This window comes from Poecilia reticulata, linkage group LG5 (genome assembly GCF_000633615.1).
Source record: "Poecilia reticulata strain Guanapo linkage group LG5, Guppy_female_1.0+MT, whole genome shotgun sequence".
In the NCBI taxonomy this organism is placed as follows: Eukaryota; Metazoa; Chordata; class Actinopteri; order Cyprinodontiformes; family Poeciliidae; genus Poecilia; species Poecilia reticulata.
The window spans coordinates 11,590,551-11,615,091 of NC_024335.1; the positions used below are offsets into that span (position 1 = coordinate 11,590,551).

Consider the following 24,541-nt stretch of genomic DNA (forward strand, 5'->3'; position numbering starts at 1 on the left):
TACAGCTTTATCCCTCTGAATTAGCTGCTAGCATACAGCTTTATCCCTCTGAATTAGCTGCTAGCATACAGCTTTATCCCTCTGAATTAGCTGCTGATAAAAAAGGTCTAACTTACTCAACTGTCATGGTGATAGTTTTGAATCAGCTACCAACTTTGCCTTTGTTTTCCCACCTGAAAGAGTTGTACACTTTTTTTAGGACAGCGTTGTCAAACAGTATTTCAAATGTCATACATATCTTGATTATAATCACATTTTTGTTCCATTTCCGTTCCATTTAAATTATTATTATTTATTTATTTTTTGTCAACAAATACCCCCCTGTGATTCTCATGGTATGATTTTTACCCAGAAGAAAACAAAATCCTACAGCCTCTTCAATTTGAAGGTTTCACTACTTAGCACATTCAGTGCATTTTTATGCTGATGCCAGTTCTTAAAATTAAATGAAGACAGATTCATAGTAGCAACATGTGACAGTTATTTCCCCTTTTTATTTGAATGTGATGAAAAAACTAATTCCAAATGCAGAAGCACAGTTTGAAAACAGAGACACCTTTGATTCTAATTAGGTGCGTAAGAAGAAGCTGCCTGCCAGTTATTGGTTTCACCTTATTAACTGATCATTAGTGTAAACTTGGTAGAATAATTATATAGATTGGTGTGTGTTAACACAAATACTTCTTCTTTTAAAAAAGCTTCTATTGAACTATATAAATCTGGGAGGAGAGTATCATTTGATTGGAATTTCATTTTCTTTTTCAAAACGGGATATCACTTAAGTCAATTACCAATATTTTCAGAAGCCAGTACATGTGTATGGATATAATGAGACAAAACCCTGTAAAGTAGTCTATGTATTAATTCTTAATTTAAAAACAATGATGAAGACATAGTCTTGTAACTTACTCCACCCCTCAGAGATGGATCCAACAGGGCTCGGCTAAGTGACAAACTGACTATCCCTACTGGCTAATGTGCAGTCTTTCTAAACAAGTTGGACGACACAAAATAAGTTTTCTAAACTTTGAAAAAAGATCAATAGCTAAATCCTTTCCAGCCTGATCCTACTATCCCACGATGAAGCACATAATGTCATGGATAGGTTGAGTTTATGTAATGATGCCTGTCGCCATGTTGTTGTGGTCTGCGCCCATTACTGGTGAAGTTTATTATTATCAAGTGTCTGCCTTTCTGTCTACACAGGGAATTTGGGGATTCTTTCTATCCTTTCCCATTGTGTCTTCTGTCTGTTATCATCTGGAAGAAGACTCCAGAGTCTGTGGGCCAAAACCAGCATTCTTGGTGACAGCTTTATCCGTAAGTCTGTCAGAAATCTCAGCTCTCTCCCTGTTATGCCTTCCCATCTTGTCCTACTGCCCTACACATTTGAACTTTGAGCTCTTACTCCTTTGCCCATGTCTCTGTTTCCCCCTCAACAACAAGCCCCTGGCTTTCACAGGAATCATTCAGTAATACGCATGCACACAAACTGAACTCAGAGACCACACTTTCTACTTTATGCAACGTTGGACTCTGTTCTGCTCTTCTTGCACTGTTCATCACTTTGAACTGACAGATGCCTGAAGTTACTGGTATGTTATACTTGAATCTTCTGTTCTTCTGTGGGTCTCAGAACCGCTGTGCAATGATCCAGAGTCCAGTTTTCAAATGAAAGTAAATTCTGCATTTCATTTGGAAATTAAGATCCCAGTATTTGAAGGAAGAGTGGAGAAGACAGAATCCATGTAGCTAGAAGTCCAGTGTAAAGTTTGTACAGTCTGATTACTTTGGGTGTCTCATCATCTGCTGGTGTTGGTCCACTTTGTTTTCTGACATCTACAGTCAAAACCGCCATCTGGCAGGAAATTCTAGAGCACTTCATGCTTCCTTCTGCTGACAAGCTGTTTGGAGATGCTGATTTTATTTTCCAGCAGGACTTGGCATCTGCCCACACTGCCAAAGATACCAAAAACTGGTTCAATGACATTGCTGTTCCTGATCGGCCAGCACACTTCCCTGACCTGAATCCCACAGAAAATCTATGGGCTGTTGTCAAGAGGAAGATGAGAGATACCAGATCCAACGAGGCAGATTACCTGAAAGCAGCTATGAAAGCAATCTAGGCTTCCATTACACCTACATGATGCCACAGGGTGCAACATACCAATAATTTAATGATTTACAGAAGTTAATATTAGGGCATGCTTGCAAAAAAAACCAAGTGCATTTTACTACCCTGATTTGGTGCAAAAACTTACATTTCAGTATCTCTGTTAGATAGATAAACCATGCTCTGTGCTAAATTTCATTTTTACAATACAAAAGAAAATCCTCCTGTTACAAATCCGACAAGCTTTCCAAAATATTTCCTATCTCTTGCCCAGTGCATTCTGGGAAACATTCCAGCCACCCTGCAAGGCTCTTCAGGATAAGCGGTTTAAAAAATAGATGGTTGGATGGAAAAGCACATGTTCGCTTTGTCTGTATTGCTTTGTTTTCTGCAGCTCTCCCACATCATTAATGCGCAGGCAAAGCAGAGTCCACAGTTTGACTGGTTTCAGTTCTACCTTATCTCTGCTTTCTATGCGTTAATCAATATCAGTTTTACCTCTTCACATAGGGAAAGGAACAGCTTTCCCCTTCTTTCCACAGTGAGTCATGCACATCTATATACTTTGATCATGCTAAGAAGCAGAGTTACCTCCTCTGGACACAGATAATTCTGCAGGACAGCGCATGTGGCTCTTGTGCAGCTGCCTCAGGGACAATGCAGCGCTCTTCATCTGAGCAGAAATAACACATATGCTACAAAAGAAATCTGACTCATTCTCATTGACCCAAAACCAAGCAAATAGGGAAACGTGGAAGTAGAAGATCTGTATTGAGTGGGGTGAGCATTTAGCATTTCTGAAGAGTCTTTAACCTTCTCACCAAACATCTTGATAAAGTGAAAACACCTTGATTATTTCTTTGCATAATTTACAGCCCCTTCACTCTTAATGGAACTTTTAAAGAAGTGCAAATAGCCTTAAAATAAGATAATCTTTTACCACTTTTAGCATATAATGTTGAGAAAAACAAAAGTATGATCCAGTAGGGGCACAGTTCAATTAATACTTTTTTTTTTTTTTCGAAATTGCCATAGCTTTCAACTTTTGGCACCTCTCCTTTGAACAGTTTTTTCGTAAAGGGGACTTTGTTTCACAAGGCTTTCTATGATATTCAATGCCTTAATCCTTTATATTTCTTTCTCTTTAACTCATCTCACAAGTTTTCTCTAAGGTTGAAGTGTAAGAACTCAAATGGCCATGGAGAGAAGCTGATATTGTGTCTGTTGGAACAATTTAACTTGAGATTTTCCAAATATTTAGAATTTTTCTGAAGACAACCTAATGTCTTCATTCTTCTGACAAAAGCCACATTTATATTTGAAATATATTGCTACTTTTAAAAGTTCATGATGCCATACAGAATAAAAGGTTCCCAGAGCTTTAAAAAAAGAGGCATGCCCACACAGAGTTCATTACAATCTGATCTGCAGACGTTTTAGACCGTGCAGATTTTCTTACGCTGGAGTGACATTCTTCTCAGTTGACAACTGACAACTAACCCTAACCCATATTTATTTTAATAGAATTTGTTAGCAGAAACAGTCATTTTATTAAAAGCTATTATTTCCAAAAGTGGGAATTTTTACCCACTGAATAAAATGCTGGACTGGCCTACATTTTAGTTGTTTTCTGCTGCAATAAAGTTTTCTGCTGCAATAAAAAATGTATTCATTTTCTGGCCCTTCACATATTTTTACCACAGGGCTTTTGTTTGTGTCCTAAATATTTAGTCTCTTACAGGTTATCCCTGTGGGGCTACATTTTATACCTCGTTCCTCTTTTATTGGTTATATTTAACTTGTAATACAACAAGCCATCAGAAAACTGAAAATGTTTCTGATGCTCTGTAATGTAGAATCCAAAGTTTAGTTAACATATTTTTAGACACAATATGGGAATGCTAATCTACTGTTTTAATTGGAAAACTATTTTTGGATGTACTTAAAATGTATAAGTTTGTTGCTCAAACAGTAAAAAGTTAAATAGTTGAAGGGGAAATTACCTGCAGCCCTACAACAGCTAACATGAGTCAGAGTAATGTACATTTTCACAACACAGATTCCATTAGCTAGTGTCGTGTAACACTCACCACTCTGCTGCTCTGAGTACTGTTTTTTATTTTAGGGAAACAAATTTCATACAGGTTGTTGTGTTTTGGCAAAACCCTGATAATAAACTGCTGTAAAGCAAACATGATGTTTCGTTTTGTCACTTGATTTTTCTTACACAGTAAACAGTACCTGGGAGGTTTGGGTGTGCACTGAAAAAAAAAATAAAAAGAGATGGATGTTTAATTTATTCCTACTCGTATAAGCAAGGCAGGACAGTATGTGATTGACATTTTTTTATCTAAAATTGAATTAGTTCCTGATCTTCTGTATATATTTACTTGAAAGTTAGAAAAAAATGCACATTTTCACAAATGCACACATCTGGAAAAGCTACATCAAAGAGTTATCCTATGTTTTATTCCTTTTCATGCTGTTCTGTGGGATGATAAACTGATCTCTGTTTCTATGCCATAATTCCTACAAGGACACACTGCATGAATACTGTCATGACTCAGTCTTATTTAGAAATACCCATGACTGTGTGGAGGATTATACATTGTGTATTTGCAAATCTGGCTCCAGGTGGTGTGATTACTCAGTGGTTAGCGCCTTTAACTTACAGAAATAAGGTGGTGGGTTTTAGTTCCTTTTTGTTTTTCTGAAAGTAGTGCGTTCTCTTCTCAAACAGAGCTTAAATATGCAAATACTCCAAGCCACAAAGCTGCCCTTCAGTAGAAATGTGACAGTAATTGTTCAAGTTTGTGTCCATTAAAGATATTGATTTATTGTGATGTTCCTCCTGGTCAATGGTAGTTATGCAACACTGTCAAATTATACTTTTAATATTTTGTGTTGCACATTACTTCCCCCTTACTTTAAGGTAAGATTTGATTTTAGATTTTATTAACCTTTTAAATTAGCTCCAAGCAGGATGTATGGGTGCAGATGTCAACAGTGTGAAACATCATGTTGCAGGTATGCTATGGTACCAACTTTTTAACACTGCACTTGATTAATCATTGTAAAAATTGTTTGCATTTTTCTTTTTCCCTTTAATATAATACACAAAATATCATTTTCAGTGATTGAACATAGACATATTCATGTTTAACACTAATTATGTAGGTTTAGTTCCAGTAATATGATGATCATTTATTTTCTATATTGTGATTTAGGTTAGTTCCCTGCAAGTATTATTTTAAAAATATGGTACTCCATTTATTACATAGTCTTTCTTAAAATGTTAGAGGTTACCGCAGCAACTATGCATCTTTCTGTCTCTATCCTTCTGCCCTTAGGTAGTGGCTCATTCCACTATGAAATGTGTTACTCCTTAGAGAAGCTTTTACATCATCGGCTATTGCCAGATTTCTTGCGTATATAGTATAGTCATATTCTGCATGCCATGTAACCATTATTAAGCCAGCAGACATTTCTTTATCCTTGTTAAAGGCAGGAATTTATACATTTCCTCATACATGATACTGTTTTTATTTAAGAAAATATTTTTGTGAATACAGTTTCATGCAAAGCGCATACTTTAATAACGTGGACCTAAAAAAAAAAAATCTATATTAAGCGTAGAAATCTGTACCCCATGAACCTCCCCTTAAATCAAAGAAACATTCACGCCTGACATTCATGCCAGGCATGAATGCACAGTACTGGTTTGGGGTTGAAAATGAATTGAAAGAATTCCATTGAGATTTAGTTATTGTCTCCGCTAAATCATCCATGCACCGCTATTCTCTGGGTGCGTTTCGTTTCCATGACTCTCTTAGCTGATCTAGAATATTGGTGATAAAGATTTTTTTCTACATTCAGAAGGTGACAATACCAGGTGAATAAAAAAGCCAGCAAAGGTTCTTTGATGTAATTTTATTTTTGATTGACGTCTTCTCACAGCTGTTATTTCGTCAGAGCTGAATCTTTTTAAGATTGAATTGCTATTCTAACACATCCAAAGCAGCCTTGTTGTTTCTAAGTGGGAGACTAAATACGTTTGGACCTCAGTCTCCTACCCACAATCACAGCTTCCTTTCCTTTGGGAGCAATTCTCATTCCAAGCTGCTCTGAAAAGCTGGCAGCCTTAGTTTTGTGTTTTACAGTCCATATTGTGCTCTCCCTCAAAAACATTTGCAGTGCTACTAAAACCCCCCACTTTTAAAAGAATATTTTGAAATTAACATGTTAATTAAATGAATGATTGTAAGGATTTCGACCCTTAAGTGGCCAGATGTCCTGAATCTTTCGATGCTAGATTTGAGTGTTTTCAATTCCTGTGCAGATTTTAATTGAATAATGTCAGCAAACAGGTTGCATATAGATGATTGATACAAATCAAAGCATCTGTCACAATTCAGTAAGAGAATTAAAGCTTAGTCCCCATATCAAATGGAAATCTGGATTGTATCAAGCAGATCAAATCAGAAATTCCTCCACTGTGCATGACTTTAGAGATGAAGAACTCTGAGGATGATTGCCTAATGTATGCTTCGGGCAGGAGTTATCTTAATTGTATTGTGACACTCCTCAGGAGAACTCTGTGTTCATAAATATGTTCCTTAGAACATTTCCAGTATCAATTCCAATGTTGTAGTTATTAATTATTTAATGTGAGAGTGAGAACATAGTAGGAAAAATAATTTTCTACCAAGTAACGTATTGAGTTTAGTGCTTAGATATTTGGTTTTACCAATACATCTAAAGATTTTCTGACAATTTTTTCACGTCGTCATAAGTATCAGTTCTGCACTTCCCAGGACAACTAATAATTAGGTTTTCATGGGAGAAAAATGATACTTTTGGGGTAAATGAAGTTGTACATCTCCCTGAGCACACAATCCAAAATTGAAATGTTTTTGTACTGGCAGCATCATCCCCCAGCAATGTATTTTATTTTTAACAGGGACAAGTTAATTAGTCAAATTTCACATGAAAATGGTTGGAGCAGTCCTAGAAGAAAACTTGATGGAGTGGAGCACGGGAGTTGCAATAATTATGTGTGACAGGGACTTGCCCCCCTCATGTTTAAAAAATGCATTTGTTTGGACCCCTACACAATATAATGTTATTTCCTCCAACACTGTTTGTCATCATAGAAAATAATATATAATAATAAAATAATTTCTAAAGATATTTTTACCCTGTGGTTTGTACTATAAAGCACCTATTTTCATTTAATTTAACCAAATCTGAGGATTTTTTCCTTTAAAATCGCAGAATTTTTGCATTTTCCCATTCAAATGCTTGGAAGCGAAGCCGGTCAGGCAACAGTGAGCTGAGCCTCACCTGGGATTGCGCAACCTCTCGCTAACTGTACTGGCTAACTGTACTGGACTGATAAATCATAAATTCATAAATTAAAAATATTTAATTTATGAACTGATTTTCCATAATTTAGCTTATGTATTTAATGTACTGTGTTTTTATTGTCACCGACTGTGTGTGTAACGTGTTTCGTGTGCTGAGGAGCGATCAGAAACGGCAGAGAACAGATTCGAGGTGAGGCAGGCAGTTCTCTTGCCTCATCGCTGGGGGCGCTCATGTTCCCAGACATTGTGACTCCACAACTGCAGAGTAAGAAACAGTACAGCGAGCTAGCCATGCAGTAGCTGCGCTGATACAGAGGGTGAGAAAGACGTGGTTTTGAGTTGTACTTTAACAGTTTCTCCCTGTGCTGTTAAGCACAGCACGAAATTAATAATATCGACATGTCTAAGTTTGAGATAATGAAATTATTCTGTGGTGGCGGCGCGGCTATGGATGGCTGGAGGGCAAAAATAGCCTTTTTGCCCTCCAGCATTGTACGCATGCGCGAAATTTTCTTATGTAAACAACATGCAGGGGTCTAGATTTGTAAATCCGATTATCATTAAGTCGGTGCCTCACCAGCTATGAACCTCACCGCACGTCACTGATACACACACAGTTGGAGACAAAAAAAAACACTACATTATAGACATAAGATAGATTATGGAAAATCAGTCCATATATTAAATGTTTTTTAGCCATTTTATTGTCAGCGTACAGACAGGATGAACATGCTCCCATAGAATGGCAGCCAGTGCAGTTAGCAAGAGGTTGAGCAATCCCAGGAGAGGCTCAGCTCGCTGTTGCCTCACCGGCTTCGCTTCTGAGCATTTGAATGGGAAAATGCGAAAATCCAGCAATTTTGAAGAAAAAAATCATCAGAATTGGTTAAGCTAAGTAAAAAATAGGTACTTTATAGAACAAACCACAGGGTGAAAATAGCAATATAAATGATTTTATTATTATATATTATTTTTCCATGATGACAGGTGTGGCTCTGCTTCACCTGCCTCCCCTGACCGCACGTCACTGGTGTGTATCATGTTTTGTGTGCGGAGGAGCAATAAGAAACGGAATAGAACAGACTTGAGGCGAGGCAGGCAGTTCTCTTGCCTCACCGCTGGGGGCGCTCATGTTCCCAGACATTGTGACTGCACAACTGCAGAGTAAGACACAGTGAGCTAGCCATGGGACTAGCCATAGAGTAAATAAGTAAAGAACAGCGATATATTTGTTTTCTTCTCTCTTCCAACATCAACATGAAAGACTACATTTCTACACTTAAACAGTTTTTTAAAGTGGATTTTCAATTGAAGCAGGAGATAACTAAAGGAAGACCAACACCGGAGCTGAAAGTTTTGCTTCGAGACAGTTTAATGATTCTCAAACGGAGTAGAAAAGACATGCCGAGGATAAACTTGGCTTTGGATGAACAGATATTTCTGTGCAGAATTAGTGGTGCATGGATTTCATTGATAAGAAAAGGTAAGACAGCAATAGGATGTTTTTGTTTAGTTTTTTTAATGAAATGTGCGTTTTGTGGGCTACAGTTTATGTATAAATAATTCAGTAAAGTAGAAGCGGTAGCTAATCTAGTTTTTTGGTGTTAAATCCTAAAACATGAAGCAGCAATGTTGTCAGTTGCTATGGCAACGAGTCTGCTTGTAGCTTGACGGATACAGAGCGAGAAAGTGCTTTCTCGCTCTTTCCCTTTGCTGTGGATCATATCACGAAATTAATACCTACATTTCTAAGTTTCACTGAGTTAACGCGGCTATGGATGACATGTAAAAGTCTTTTTGCCCCCCAGCGTTGTATGCCTGCGCGAAATTTCCGTACGTCCAATAACATGCATGGTGTCTATAATCGTAAGTCAGTGCCTCACCAGCATTGAAACTCACGTCGCTGATATATATATAAAGCATTTTTTTCTAGAAAAAGCCAGCCAACCTTCTTCAATTCTTACATAGTAGATTTTTTAGTCTGCATCAAACACTGGTAAAGGCACACCTTAGTGCTTCCAACTGGAGTAATGCCATTATTACACTCTTTTCCTGGGGTTGCATCTATTTCCTCATATTATGCCTGCAGCATTAGCAGAGCAGAGCACATAGTGCTGGGGGGAAAGGTGGAGGCCCACAGTGCAACAAAATCTGTAGAGAGGAAGTTATGATGCAAGAAAGCTTTGAACTGTGCATAGCATAAGAAAAAAAAGGACAATTCTGATGTTATTCTGATGATTTTGAGTTTGAACTTATTCATTTGGGAGTATGTACAGGAACATTAATCCCACTATAAAGCATATGCACTGCATCGGATTTAGCCATAGGCAAATTTCCACCCGCAGTCCTCAAGGAGGGTAAAACACAAAATGCTTATAAAAAAATAGAGACAAAATGAAACTGTAACATAATTGCAAAGTTAATACTGCACTATTAAACACGCTAACCTGCACTGCAGAAACACCTGCCAAATGGACCATTTTAGTGAAAATAACAAGATCCACAACAAATTAAATGTGTCAGCTATAAAACTAATTTAACTTCTTTTTGCTACTACCATTACTGGTGTATAAAAAATTTATCTAAAATGAATAAACATCACATAGATTGTCCCTGCTGAATTCCCACAGTATGCCATTGTCACTACCATGTTGTACTGCGAGGATGGTGTATTCAGGGGATATGATTACATTTTGCATGCAAGACAGAAAATTTAAATTTGGTCTCACCCCATCTCTTTCTCACACATGCTCTCCTATGGCTTGAGACAAACTGCTAATGGCTTTGTCTCCGCAATATCCTTGTTTTTGCCATTCTCTTACAGTACAATGGCCAGATTAATAGTTGTCTTGACAACGCTCTCCAACCTGAGCTATAGATATATGCTGCCTACTTCAGAGTACTTGCCTGTCCTTTCAGTTTATCTGGATCAGTGGCTCAAAAAGTGGGTATGCAGGGTGTGCAACGCATAGGGGCGCAGCACCAGAGGGGGCGCCAAAACCCCGTCTGGAGGGAGTGGCGCGCCGATGATGTTTTCCCATACACTTCAGCGTGCCTTACGCTCCTTCACCTCGCGCACATAAATGTAAATGTAGCGAGTTTTACCCTTCACGTATTGTCGCCTCGGGGGGGTTGGCGAGAGTGAGTGAGCGTCGCTCCTTCACCCTGACGTTCCTTCCCCCAGTGGGTGTGGGGGGGAGCGCTGATCTATGTTTTCGCATCCACCTGAATAATATGTAGTTGCCCCACTGATGTGGATGACCTCATTGAAGTTGGCTCATAGGTGAGCCAGTTCACTTATTATTACTTATTGCCTAACCTAACAAAATGCAAAAGAACAGCTTTATTTATGCTGGGATTAAATTACAACCAAATGGACTCTATAGTTAGGTGGCCTTTAAAGACATGTAGCTGCACTGGAGTTTATTCAGGGGTGATATCAAATGTTGATTGCACGTTCCCATCACAATTTCTTTTTTTTTTTTTTGTAAACTAAAAACTGTGCACAGATTTCCTTCCACTTCTCTAAACTGTACTACTTTCTGTTGGTTCTGTTGGATTTAAAGGTCTCAATGTGGCAAAATGTGGAAAGGCTGAGGGGGTTTGAAAAGTTTGTCTGTGAGGTGGAAGGGATGACACTAAATTTAACATCTGAATTGCGGCTTTCAATTTGGCAATTTGGTGGTGAAGGGCTACTTTGCTATGGTCAAAGAATCTGGATTACCTTTGATCAGCTCTTGTTCAAAACCTAAAATAGTTAAACTGCTCTACCCACCATTCATTTTCTAAAATGTCTTAAAATAGCACTTTACTCAAGTGCCAAATTGGAAGCTCAGATAAAAACCTGAATTCACTGTCATGGAATAGGAGTGATTGGTTATAGTGAAGTTTTTTTTAAAGAGTTAATTTTATCCCAACTAAATATAGACAAGGTAATGACAAACTGACGATGGCATGACATTATATCAGTGACAAGTTATGGCCCAGACTGACTGGTCTTATTAGACAGAAAAGTCTGGAAAGCATTCTTCATTTTTGCAACTCACATTACTAACAAGCAATTCTTTAGCTTTATTAGGAAAACCCCACATCTTTTCAGATTACCAGAGAAAAAGAACTAAATAAAAGTTGCTTTTTTTTCTCAGTGATTCTAGTTCCCTCCAGCAGACGACCTTGTGGAGGTGGAGTTTTGTAAATTACTGAGGCAAATTGAATATTTTAAATAAGTATACATAACGATAGAGAAGTATGCATTTATTTGCTTCTGTATTAGTGCTTAAATTACTGGCAATTAGCCAGATGCCCCAGATTAGATTAGCAACTGCTTGTACTGCTGTATAGAAAAACTGTATACTCTATTGAAAAACAACAGAAAATCTCTAAAAAGGAATATGTTGTTATTTATATGAGGTTGTACATATTTTCTTTTAGTTTTGGTAAATGTCTGCACAGCATATTTAGAGTGGAACTTACGCTTTTCTATCAGTGTATATTGTCCCACTAAATAGAGTTCTAAATTATGCAATGCTTTTCCTTTTCCGCGCACTGAGATTGTACTAAAAAGCCGTAAAAAGAATGGCACGGAGCCGGCTTTTTTCATCTAGCCCATCTAAGCCTTTCACTCATTATGGCCATATGGGTAAACAGACATGAGTCAGCAAAAGTACAGAGCAGCAGTAAAAAGAGCTGCCAGATGAACTGAGAATGTATAGCACTTCAACTTTTTATAGGTGGGCAATGCTTTCCAAAACACTTTCACGATGAGCCCAATGTGTCACAGATGTAGACAGAATATCTTGGAGTTGGGTAAACGTTTAAACAAGCACACATCAGATATCTCTTTCCTGAACAAGAGAAGATCTTACTTGTGCACTTTTTGAGACCGGACCCTTTCTTCACGGCGTGACGGCTGAGTTTGCATTTGAAGTTGTTCTCCCAGAACTCGGCAAACCAGATATTTCTTCTGTTGTTTTCCAGTGTGCGGCTAATGAAGTACCTGTCAAACCCTAAAAAACATCAATGGGTTCGCTGTCATAAGTTCAGCCAATGTAATCAATACAGGTGGTACAATCTCAGAGCAAAGGCTAGGTGATAACCTGTTCTATAACTGAGTGTGTTTTACAATCCATTATGCAGAATATGTACATATTTAAAATTTATTTACTACTTGTAATCAATTTTGTTAAACATTTTTTCCATTAATGCTGCAGTATGTAACTTTTATAAAATTATATATACATATATATATTTGTTGAAACTGTCACTATGTCATGACAGTATAGTATGAGACAGATAATTTGTGAAAAAGTGCATCTCCTCTGCCTTCTCCCACTGCTCCCAGAAACAACCAATGCCAGCCAGGAGATGGGTCTTAGCGCTGTCAATCACTTCCTCATGTGGCATTGCTCATTCCCCCTTCAGCTCCTCCTTTGTTGCCTGGTAAGGTGCTGCTGCAGCGTACCAACTGGTCCTGTGCTAGAATTACTACCCAGACTAACTAGCTCAGGCTAGTTAGTGTAGCCACTGATGACAGCAGATAAACTGTTTTCCTGTTACGATAAGTTGTTTTGCTGCCATTAGAACATTAATGGCAGCAAAACACTGATAACCAGTGGATCCAGTCCGGTTCTGACTGGTTTTGGAGGCTCAGCTGATGATCGGTTTGATTATTAAACTCAACAGCGATTATTTATTAGCTCATCATTAATCTGGGCGGAGATGAAGAAGCAGAACCAGTGAGCTCCAATCAAAGACTGATTGACAGTGTTAGCACTGTCAATCAGCACTGATTGACAGTGCTAACACTGTCAATCAGGGCTAAGACATTCCTCCTCGCTCTGATTTGTTGTCTTTTGTTAGTGTAAATTGGGACTAGTGCATTCAAACAATAGTAGCTTAGGGAGAAGGTGGAGGAGATTGATCTTGTCACAGGTTATCTGTCTCGTAATATGCTGTCACGTAATGGCGACAGTTTTAACAAATGTGTCAAAAAAATAATGTTTTCTTATACACTGCACATGTAAAGCATTAAAAGAAACAGAAACAACCTTGGTTCACAAGAGGTGAATATTCCACTAACACCTGCACAGAGTTTTAAAAAGACAAGGACATATGATGCCTGCGCAGTGCTCATTTTACCTTTGATGGACTGGCGCTTCGGCAAGATGGTGACTGCTCCCTCTGCCATCTCCTCCTGGTTCTCAACCGGAGCGCTCTTTGAGCCCCAGCTGTCTGAACCCACCCAGATAAAATGACCCGTCTGGTTGGCCTTTTTTGCTGCATGAAGTAGTCGCCTGCAAAGGAGAGGAAACAGATGTTGCCACGGATAAGGTCAGCATCCCAACCTGCTCCGCTTTGATTTTGATTCACAATCCATTACACAGTGGGCCGATAGACAGGTAGAAACTCCTGTGTGTGCTGTAGTCCTGGTTTTCTTATCTTCAAAGCACTATTACAGTATGTAGCTAATCCAGGCTTTACCTGATATCGTCTTCGTTGGCAAAAAGTATGACGACTCTTGCATTTGTATTTTCTCCGAGTCTTCGCATAATCTTGTCAAATTCTCCCTGCTTTGGTTCTCTGGGAATCTTAACTGACTGTGAGATGCACACACCACCTGAAACAAGAAAAGAACATTTAGTGATGTTACATCACTAAATATATCAAAAATGAAAATCACAGGAAAAAAAACAGTCTGTTTTCAGGAAAAAGAAAGTTTGCTATCTTTAGGATTTTGTTTCCTTCAACCACATGTGATATATCTCGTGTAACAAAATAAAAAATAACCAGGAAAACAAAAGGGACACTGTCAAAGTATTTTTCAACAGCATGGATATTAAGGCACTGACTCAGAGCAAAACATGTTTGAAATGATACTTTGTGTTTACTCTTTTCAGCCAATTGTAATTGTAATATTAATTTCAATAACAAATCAATAGTTAATGTATGTATGTGCAAACTTAAGAAATGTTCAATTAAATAAACGAACATCAAGTATTTTTTTGCACAGCTTTTGTATGTTAAACTTGGCGATGTGCTCTGGCATTATCTTAAATTTAGGAATGAAATGCAGATATGCATAAGGTACCTGCTTTCTGTGAATACTTTGGTTCTTTACGACAGCAGGAGAGTGATGCTGTTGTACAACAGCATCACTCACAAAAGTCTCACATTTTGTGCAATAAGACTGCACAAAATAACTAAAAGAGCAGCTTTGTAAGAACAGCTTTGTAATGCAAAGTTAAAAAATGTGCATGTTCAGACAAAAATGGAACACTCCAATTTCCCTGCAAAAGCAAAACTCTTCAAAAGCAACTACCTGAAATTACAGTATCCTTGTGCTTATTATCATTTTAGGCAGGCACTACTTTATTGCAATGGCAGCAGTCACAGGAACTGACCAGTGTGACTAGAAGGACAGGACGTAATCAATGGACAACAAATTAATTAGTCACACTTTTCTCACGGTTGGCTCTGTCTGGTGTTTATCCACCACCTACACACGTCTAGATGCAAGTCTCCCACACAGAAATAAATACAATGGATTAAACTGAAAACCACCTGTCTCAGTTTGGCTTTAAATGGGTAAAAGTTACTTATGATTAGGTTTTATGGACACCAAAAACATGTTGCTATAAAAGTGGTATTCAAAATTTCATTTGTAGAGAAATAAAACTGCATTTTACATCCCCCCCCCCAAAAAAATTACATACACATCGTTTATGCAGTTGTGTCATAGCAAGAGGGAAGTAACTGCTACATAATTTATAAAAAATTCAAGGGAATTTATAATCACGATGGAGTAATGGTCTCAATAAAATTGATTCTTAGAAAAAGGTTCCATATTTGGTTCTTTGATGTAGATGTGTCAAAAATGTACCATTCTTTTTTAGTGATGTTAAACATCATGTTTTCAGTAAAATTTTATACAAACCAATTTTGTATCGTAATTTTCTCAATAATGTTGAACCAGTAAAGTTCTCTACAAGGCTGAAAACAGAACAGAGAGTTGAACTTCTGAATCTGAGGTTTGTTTAAACATTTCTAACAGTTGCGCTCAACATGTTCGATTCAGTTCATCATGTAGCCTGAAGGCCTTCTTTTAAGCTGCATAAATCAGTGCACGTGTAACTGCAGATGTTCATTTTGCTTCCTGTAAAAATCATTTGGGACAGAATTGCTGTAAAGACAAGAAAAGCGAGAGCAGTGTCATATGGTTCACAATAATCAAAAAGCTTTGTTTTTTTATTGGTGACGCTGGTTTTCATTTCATCCGCAAAAGAAGAGAAAAGTTGGGAAAGAAGAGAAAACGGCAGCAGTGTTCAAACTAAGTTCTCAAAGTTTTTCAGGATGCTTATTTTTTTAGAAAAACTTCACAGGTTCAATAAAAGAGGACTTTGATTTCATTCTGAAAATTGAGCAGTAAATTCTAGCTTTGCACCAACCAAAAAAGAAAAAAACTAAACAAACTAAACAAAATGAAAACTCTGAACCTAATGGTTACATACTGTATGAACATCTTGTGGTACGATAGTACATACTGCAAGTCAAGGATCTTTTACAAGTGTTTTAAAATTAGTTAAAATAATTAAACAGATGTTTAAATTTACAACACTTTGATGAAACAGCAATGCTTAAAGCTGCAGTATGTAACTTTGATAAACATGTTTTTTTTTATGTATTTGTTAAAACTGTCATTAAGTCATGACTATGAAACATAATGTGTGAAAAAGATCAGGCTCCTCTGCCTTCTCCCTGTGATCCTAAAGCCAATTGCTTTTATACACCGCTTGGTCAGAAACAACCTGTTGGAACCAAAAGGAGGGTCTTAGCGCTGTCAATCATTCTTGTCTATGCCCTGCTCACACCTTTTCTCTTATTGTGTATAGCTAATTCCCCACAGCAGAGCCTGTATGCTCAGATTAGTTAGCATATTCCCCAATGATAGCGGATAAACACTTTTTTCTGTAACGGTAAGTTGTTTTAATGCCTTTAGCACAATGGTTGACAGCACTAAGACCCTCCTCCTGGCTCTGATTGGTTGTTTCTGACTGGGAGTGGTGCATTTCTGCAAATGGCAGCAGGACCACAGGGAGGAGGTGGAGGACATAGATTTTTTTGCAGATTATGTGTCATGGTATACTGTGAATGAAACATGGTGAAAGTTTTAACTAATATGCTAAAAACATTATTTATAAAATATACATACTGCAGGTTTACACAAACTGTCAAAAATCACTAAACTGTTCAGAAATTTTAACCACATTCTCATTTTTAAGTTTTTTTTTAAAAAAAGGATGCACAATCTGTAATAATAAAAGTCTCTTTCTTTAACCTTGAGCTCATTATTTGGGTATGTGGCTTTCTGCTCGTTGATGTTTGTGTGTCCTGACTGCAGTCATGAGAACCTTTCATCCTCGGGGATGTGCCTGTGATGACCCACTTGTCCTGTTGACTCAAATAGTCTCGATTATCAGCCATTTTAGGTGTTTACTTAAATGGGTGGGTTTTGATAAGTGGAAATCATTCAAAGCGAGCATCAACCTCCAGTTCCTCACATGTCACCATAGATGGCTATCCTGACTTTATCTCTACCATGTCCTTCTCTTCCATGGAATTAATGGAAACCAATAGACAAATACCTGCAGCAGTGCGAGGCCCGGCACAGTGAGGGTGTCTGTCTTTGTGAGAAAGGACGAGCCATCTTATCTCTAACCTCTTTGTTTTTACACATATCTATACAACGTGCTGCCTTCCGGATACAATAAAACATGCACAGGGAGATGAATATGAGAGCAAGACAAATGCATAAATGGCAACTGAACTTTGGAATACCAGCAAACAGCAAATGTTTCATTTCTGTCCGTTTGAAGTATGTGAACAGAAACAGAAATTATGTATTTGCAGCTAAAGAGGAGGCAATTAATCTATAAGCTGATCCAACAGAAAATATGTGAAAATACATACATTTCACATTATTTAATGACAGATCAACTGTTTAAAAATGTCCCATATCTACAAAAACTGAAGTCACACATTTTGGTCTTAAGCAATGTTGCCATCACTTTTCTATATTATGAGACATTTTTCTTATCGCCTTTCCTCTCAGCTTGTATAAACCCAATCACATAAACTTGAATAAAGCTTCGCAATCAAAGCCAGCAGTATAATAATATAATTAGGCCTTTCCAACATAATGTAATTGAAAATGCTTTGGTTAAGTTTGCTTCCTGATTTTCATTACTTGTATTTCTTCTGAGCAATCCTTTGGTTGGAAATTGTTTTTCTGTTTTCAAGGCCTCTTGGTCACAATTGCATTGCAGCTGCTCTACAAAAGTTGTAAAACACCTTTTCACTGCTCAGGCACAACAAAATGCCACCATTTAGGGCAATTATGTGGGAAACACAAGCAAAAAAGTAACAGACTGTCTTTTTCAAGGGTTTGGAATGTTTGATCAGATTTTTTGCTAGATATTTAATGCCTTGTGTGTTTCATCCAATTTGAGAGATATCAGCTCAGCAGTCAAGCAGTCGACCTACAAATCCACTGTAATGTACTGCAGCAGTACATTACATCTTACACTGCATCTTAAATAAATGTGAAAATTAGGGCCGTTTTGAATGAATATTTTAGTAATTGAGTAATTATCTATTTTTCTTACGATTAATCAGAAAAAAATAAAATAAAATACTGGTAAATCTAGCATAACACCAGTGTTGCTATTGGATATCAACATCTGTCCAATTTTTCATATGTGAGCATCCCTAACAGTAACTTTTCTGTAGTTTAGAAAATTACCTTGTAATAATAATAACTCACTTTCCAAGTTAACCATGAAGAAAAGTTATTAAAGTTTCTGAAATTATATTAAGACAGGCTCACACTTATAAAAAATGTCTGTGCTCCATGTTTTTGATTATGTACTCATCTTCAGTCAATTTAATAGACGAACGCGGTGCTCTAAATAGTAAAACATAATTTAACGAAGCTTTGAGGCAGATAAATTTTCCTTGAGGAATTTTAATAATCGAATCTGTATCCCATGAAGTGTCCTAATTTTTTTCTGGTAGATAAACATACTTTTCTCTGTACAAACTCCTCAATTTTTAGATATTTGTGTATGTTATTGTTCCCATTAATTTCAATTTGTTTTATTGTGAAAAAAATAGGGTCTTTCAGACATAATTCATAAAAATCAGCTGCAATCCTGCTAACCTCAAACAGCTTTTCAATTCCTTCGCTGCAGCTCACTTGTTCAGTGCTCTGTAGAGACCTCTTTGTCTGTAGGTTAAGTTATTCCATGAAAAAACAAGAAAGTCACGGATGTTCTCAGAGTGAATATAAATAGTCCTAAATTACCTGTAATAATCAGCTATTGCTGGATAATTGAGCATAACAGAGTGATTTAATGGAGGTCAGCACTAGGTAGGATCACGATGTGTGCAGACTTATGATCTAGCAGTTGTGAGTATGACATTTAAAAGGAAATGTTTGAACTATTCACTATCATAATGCTCCCAGGAGCTGTACTTTGCTTTTACAAATTAAATGTGAAAAGCTGAAAAGTCACCAAAGTTCATAGGTGGGTCTAAGTTCAGAATTAAAAGAACTTAGAGATCCAGAGTCATATTTTTTATGGCTTTTCTTTTTTTTTCTTTTTTTTTTTTTGCTGAAGTTTAAAACAAAGACTGTCAAGTTTTCTGTTTGGTGGTTGTGAAGATTTTTATTATATAAATGAAATTATTTTAAATTCTATCTTTGCATATATGTTTCAATAATAGAATATCTGTAGTTCTGTTTGAGTCTCAGAAATCAGGAAAAGAAGTAAAACGTTTATATTGTACAGGTATATATTACATTATTTATTGTAAATTGTACATTGTTTTGTATAGTGATATGTTATGATTTGGCCATTTTCAGTTCATGTTCAGTTAAACCAACAGAATACAAAAGTTTTAGGCCTGAGAACACAATTTGTTCTGTTTTTTCTGCTCCACCGAGTTTCCTAATTGTACATTTTTCCTCTGTTATTAGTTCACCACTCATGTCTTATTGTGAGTTGAGAGTGTGGAACCACTCAAGTAAATAATTAACATGTGCCACATGCCATCTTGATTTCCTTTTTTTTCTTTGGATTCCAAAAGGCTGCTTCTTTTTTGCTGTTCTGAAGTATGTAAGGGAGGGCTTATCTTCAACTTCACATTAACACATTCTCATGAATCCAGTGGGAAAGAATGAGTCAAGTATCAGTCAGCCAACACAAATTGAAATTAATACTGACTTTTGGGTAATGTGCAATATACACAAAACCAACATCAGGACAAGAAAACATTGTTTTTTATAAAATCTATAAAAATGTGGCTGGTAATCTGCATGCAGCCATAAATATTTGAAATAAAAAATATACCCAAAGCAATAAGTAGTTAATGTATAGCGAGACTCTGGATTCAACCAAAAATAGTTTGAGAAAAATGTTTTACACTTATTTTTGCTACTGGTGACCAGTACTGAATTTATAAAAAACAGGAATATATAGAATACAGTAACCCCCTCCATCTTTGCACCCAGTGCTCTTTTTATTGCATTTCGGATTTATTTTGATGTAAAAGACAGATGACATGTCATAATGCACAATAATCCCTTTTTGTTTACATGAAAACAACTGAGGTTGCGTATTTGCTGGGATTTTTGTTTGTATGTTTATTTAGTGACTCATTCTGCTGCACACAGCACTGAGTGCTTGTATGTTTTATAATGGTATGTTTAAAATAATAATGTATTTGAAGAGAACAGTCTTACACAACTTAACTTTCTTCTAAAAACTCCAATTAAGGTGTTTAATTTTAAACTCTGTGGTTAATATCAATGTTCTGATTATGTCAAAACCTGTAACATCCCTGGTTCATTATCTCTGCCCCTAAGTCAATCTTTTTCTTCTTCTTTTTTATGTGGTTATGCTAAAATATAGGTGAATAAAAGTCACTATTTTCACTTTAAATTATTTAATATCAATTGTGGACTCAATTCTAAGGCTTCTGTTGATTCATTCAATATAAATGTTGAAAGCTCAGCCATCACTGCCAGCATATTCCATTCCTTCAGGAACAACCGGCTTAAATCACTCACTCTCCAATCCCTGATCAGTTCATTTAAAAGAGGCACATTTTTAACGGTCACTGCACTGCTGTATATTGGAAGTGCTATATTTCTATTATGTTCTGCTGTCATCTGCAGTGAGGTGTAGAGAGAGGACTGTTGATTTGTTTTGCTTCCTTTCCATTTTAGTTTAACGGTACAATGGCAAACGGTAAAACAGATGACTAAATAATCATTCAATGAATCTTACATTTTGAAAGAAATTTGGTCAGAATCCCAATTATGACACTGAATACATTCCAAGAAATATATCTAAGAAAATCTACGCTTTGTTTCCACTAATAACAGTCAAAATGTAAAAGAAGCCTTCATAAAAGCTTCATGTTACGGGTGAACAAAAACATTGCAGATGTCAAAACTTGTCTGCTTAGAAGGCTGACCTTTAATTTGCATCAAACTAATCATTGTAGTGGTTTTAAACACCAAATCACAGTGTCACAATGAATCTCCTTCTAAAGGGTGAGCAAAACAGGAAGGAGGTTGGGTATGCCATATCAAATTTACATAAAAGAAAGTGAATTTAATTAGAGCCCTCCTCCAGGTCAACCATAAGACACCTTTCAAATATACTATATCATCCCAGACATCCCACTACAAAATGGACTGACACAGGCATGTCACTGTAATCACTCACTGAAAGTGCATGACATTAAAATGCTACATGGCAGCGTAATAGCTTCCATGTTATTTTCACCTTTAAAGCAGAAGCCCCAGCTTCAATCAAAACAATTGACTTCTGCCTGACCTCCCTTCTCTAACTACAAACCACAGGCGCCTTAGGCACCGCTGAGTCCACACACACTGTACCCGTAGAATAGGAGTCCAGCAGACTGGAGCGTACCTAATTGACTTTGTAATAGTGCCATAGTTCACTGCCACCAAACTGACTGAACTTCCAAGCATAGTTTGGCAATGCTGATACTCTGAAAAATTACAAAAGAGCCTTCCAGGGCAACTCTACATTTATCATTGAGATTGTAATACTCCAAGAAGTAACAAACAGTTGAGCATCTGATTTTCTGTAGAATTGATTGTTTAGTGATATCACCCTGTTTTAATCAGACTTCTCTCAGCAATGTCTGTTCTTCTGTAACTGCATGTGGTTGTTTGATTTGAAGAAATAAAAATAAAACTTTGTCCCAAAATATAATACAGAATGCTATTAGCCATTTTCCCTTAGAACTGACATCAGCAGGCTTAACCCAATCAGCATAAATAGACAGGCTTTGTGTTCAGCTTGAGGAAAGACGATAATCATCAACTCTGAGGCAAAACCTACGGCCTACTTTCTCATGGGTCTGACCAGCCGATCCTAACAGCCTTGGTTATTACAAATGGCTACTCTAAAGGAGAGGTTAGACAGGTGACAGGAAGCTGCTAAATGAGATTCACAGTCTTGTGATGACTGATTTAAAGACTTCAAGTGGTTCTCTGAGATGCTGATAAAGAAATAGAGCAACTTTTCTTACTGCTATGATCTGATAGTTTAATGGAATAAACAAATGAATTCTTATTGTGCAAATATACATGGCTCCCTTTTTGACTCGATGCCTCTAATGAAACAAGAACACCCAATTTCTATCACAAATCACCAGATTAGTAAATGTACTTCACCAGCAAAGTACATTTACTAATCTGTAAAGTACATTTACTATCATGGGCCAAGAGGCCCATGATAACTTTAACTGGAAGAACTGCAGAGATCCACAACTTAGGTAGTAGAGCTCTCCACACATCTGAGCTTTGTAGAAAGGTGGCAGGACAAAACCTACTTCTTAAAATAGTTCAAAGGTCATGCAGTTTGCTGCAAATTATGTTGTCTATGCAAGACCAAAAGTCATGCAGGGGACAAATTAAACTTTGCCAATAAGGTGCTTCAGTCAAATGAGACCAAATTTGAACTTCTTTGGTCAATGTGCAACATTAGGTTTTGAAACGGAAACCTAATGCTACATATAACTATAAGCACATCAATTCCCATTGTGAAGCATGATGGTGACAGCATCACGTTGTGTGAGCGACGAGATTTGACACCTTCTTCTCGCAATACAAAAGTGTGAATGTAAAGACTGTTTAAAGGTTGCAAAAAAACATGAAAGGAGGCAGATTTTCCAATGACACCAAATTTGCAATGAACTATTTTTGGATTAAAGTGTATTGCTATGGTAACCTGTCCTGGTCAGAGTCCAAAGCTAAATATAAGTAAAAATCTATGGCAAGAACATTTTTGTTGACTAACTGAAAGGGTTCAAGGACACAAAAACTTTTGCAAGGCACTCTTAATTACATTGATTTACAAGCAAAGATTTTATTATTTTCTGTGCGTAAGCAAAATCTCTTATTTAATTTCATTTCAGGGGTATTTAACGGCTTATTAAATATTTAATGACATTTTGAATTTCAAAGAACCTCACTTGGTAGTGTAATGATTTTCTTTAAGAGGGAAAGAGCAGTCATTAATACATTTATACATTTTTTATGCTGTTAAAGTCTATATGTTTTGGCTTAAGTATATAGAAAGTGAAGTTAAGGTTTAAAGACTTAAGTGTCAGTTCTATAAGGGCCTAATGTAAAGGATTACACGTTTTAACTTTTACTTATTGTTGAGTTTGACCCCCCGTTTGCATGAACATAAAGGAAAAAAATATTCATAAAAATCATCACAATGTGAACAATTACTTTATTCCTCACAGCGTTTTCTTTTTCTGTCAAACTCCCTGATTATCTGAACAGTCTCAACCTCCTCCAGAGACTGGTTTTTCCACCCTTTTGTCCTGCCCTCTGCAAAAAGCAGGCTGCTGCTTACCTTCAAAAGGTGTTAATTAAAAAGAAAAATAAAGTTGAGGCACCATATGGAGGAGGCAGCCCCACACTGTTTTGAAATTTCACTTTAATGCTTCTCTCTGTGTTTCTGTGGAGAGGAGGTCATCTGGAAGTGACAGCCCGACAATGATTAGGTAATGGGTCTTCACAGGCTGCCAAGACTTCATAAATTTGCCCTGTTGGATCACAAAAGACTCATTCACAAATTTGGCTAAACTGGTTAGTTTTTCTTTAGCACAGACGAACAATTAGATGTTTTATCGACCGCTGGCTTGCATAAAGTGCTTCAATGTATGTGATAGATTTTTGTACCTCATAGAGAGAGATTAAACAATACAGGAAAGCACTCATGAGAAATAATTCAAAGCAGCTTTTGAGGATTCTTGCACTGTTGCTGAGCATCATATTCTATCAATACAGGGACTTATTGCTCAGGAGCACTGAGGCTTTCAAAGAGGAGAATCTAATCCTTAAAGCGCGAGGCCCTGTTGCAAGAGCTGCAGATTCACAATTTTAGACATTTAAATAAATACACAGAGAGTTTGTTTTTCCTGTTCATTATACTGGATGGTAGGAATCAAGCTCAAGTTTCTTTTGTGCAAAGTGAATCCAGCACAGAAGGAAAAGAAATCTCTGCATAACAGTAAAAGACAAATTCAATTTCAGAATTGATGTGGGAAATACAAGTGTTTTCAAAGTGACTAAATAAAATGCCCACTCGCTTCTTTTAAAACCTCCTTAGTCTCAAGTTGTCTGCTTTCTGCCCTTGAGACGCAGGGCCTTAGATTGCTTCTGTCCTAAAGAGAGCTTTGACCGGAGGATGAATGTCCTCGGTCCAATTTCCATTATCACCTACCCACCAATTAAAAAGCCCATGAAACACTACAGTGGAAGCAGCTGCTTTCATTTTCCCACTGACTGATTGATGTGTCAGTTTCCCCATCAGCTTATGAGAGGATTTCATGTTGAGGGTGGTATGTTTGATTTATACAAAATGACTCCAGTGGACACAGTCGAGTAAGAACTTAACATAAATATAATTTCCGAATTCATTTTGTGCTAAAGCCCTGTCTGCTGGACACA

At 37.0% G+C, this 24,541-nt stretch overlaps 1 protein-coding gene and 1 long non-coding RNA gene across 5 annotated transcripts in view; one reads left to right on the plus strand and one right to left on the minus strand.

The window, feature by feature from the left end:
• Positions 1-24,541, minus strand: part of LOC103464721 (metabotropic glutamate receptor 4-like) — a 177,370-nt gene that overhangs the window by 32,739 nt on the left and 120,090 nt on the right. For both annotated transcript variants that reach the window (XM_008409022.2, XM_008409021.2), the window contains exons 4-6: positions 13,960-14,095; positions 13,618-13,772; positions 12,345-12,485 (exon numbers count right to left, since the gene is read on the minus strand). In XM_008409022.2, the coding sequence (XP_008407244.1) occupies positions 12,345-12,485; positions 13,618-13,772; positions 13,960-14,095 (432 nt within the window). The remainder of the gene's footprint in view (positions 1-12,344; positions 12,486-13,617; positions 13,773-13,959; positions 14,096-24,541) is intronic.
• Positions 1,211-24,541, plus strand: part of LOC103464720 (uncharacterized) — an 86,752-nt gene continuing 63,421 nt past the window's right edge. For all 3 annotated transcript variants that reach the window (XR_533698.2, XR_533697.2, XR_533696.2), the window contains exon 1: positions 1,211-1,320. This is a non-coding gene — a long non-coding RNA (uncharacterized LOC103464720). The remainder of the gene's footprint in view (positions 1,321-24,541) is intronic.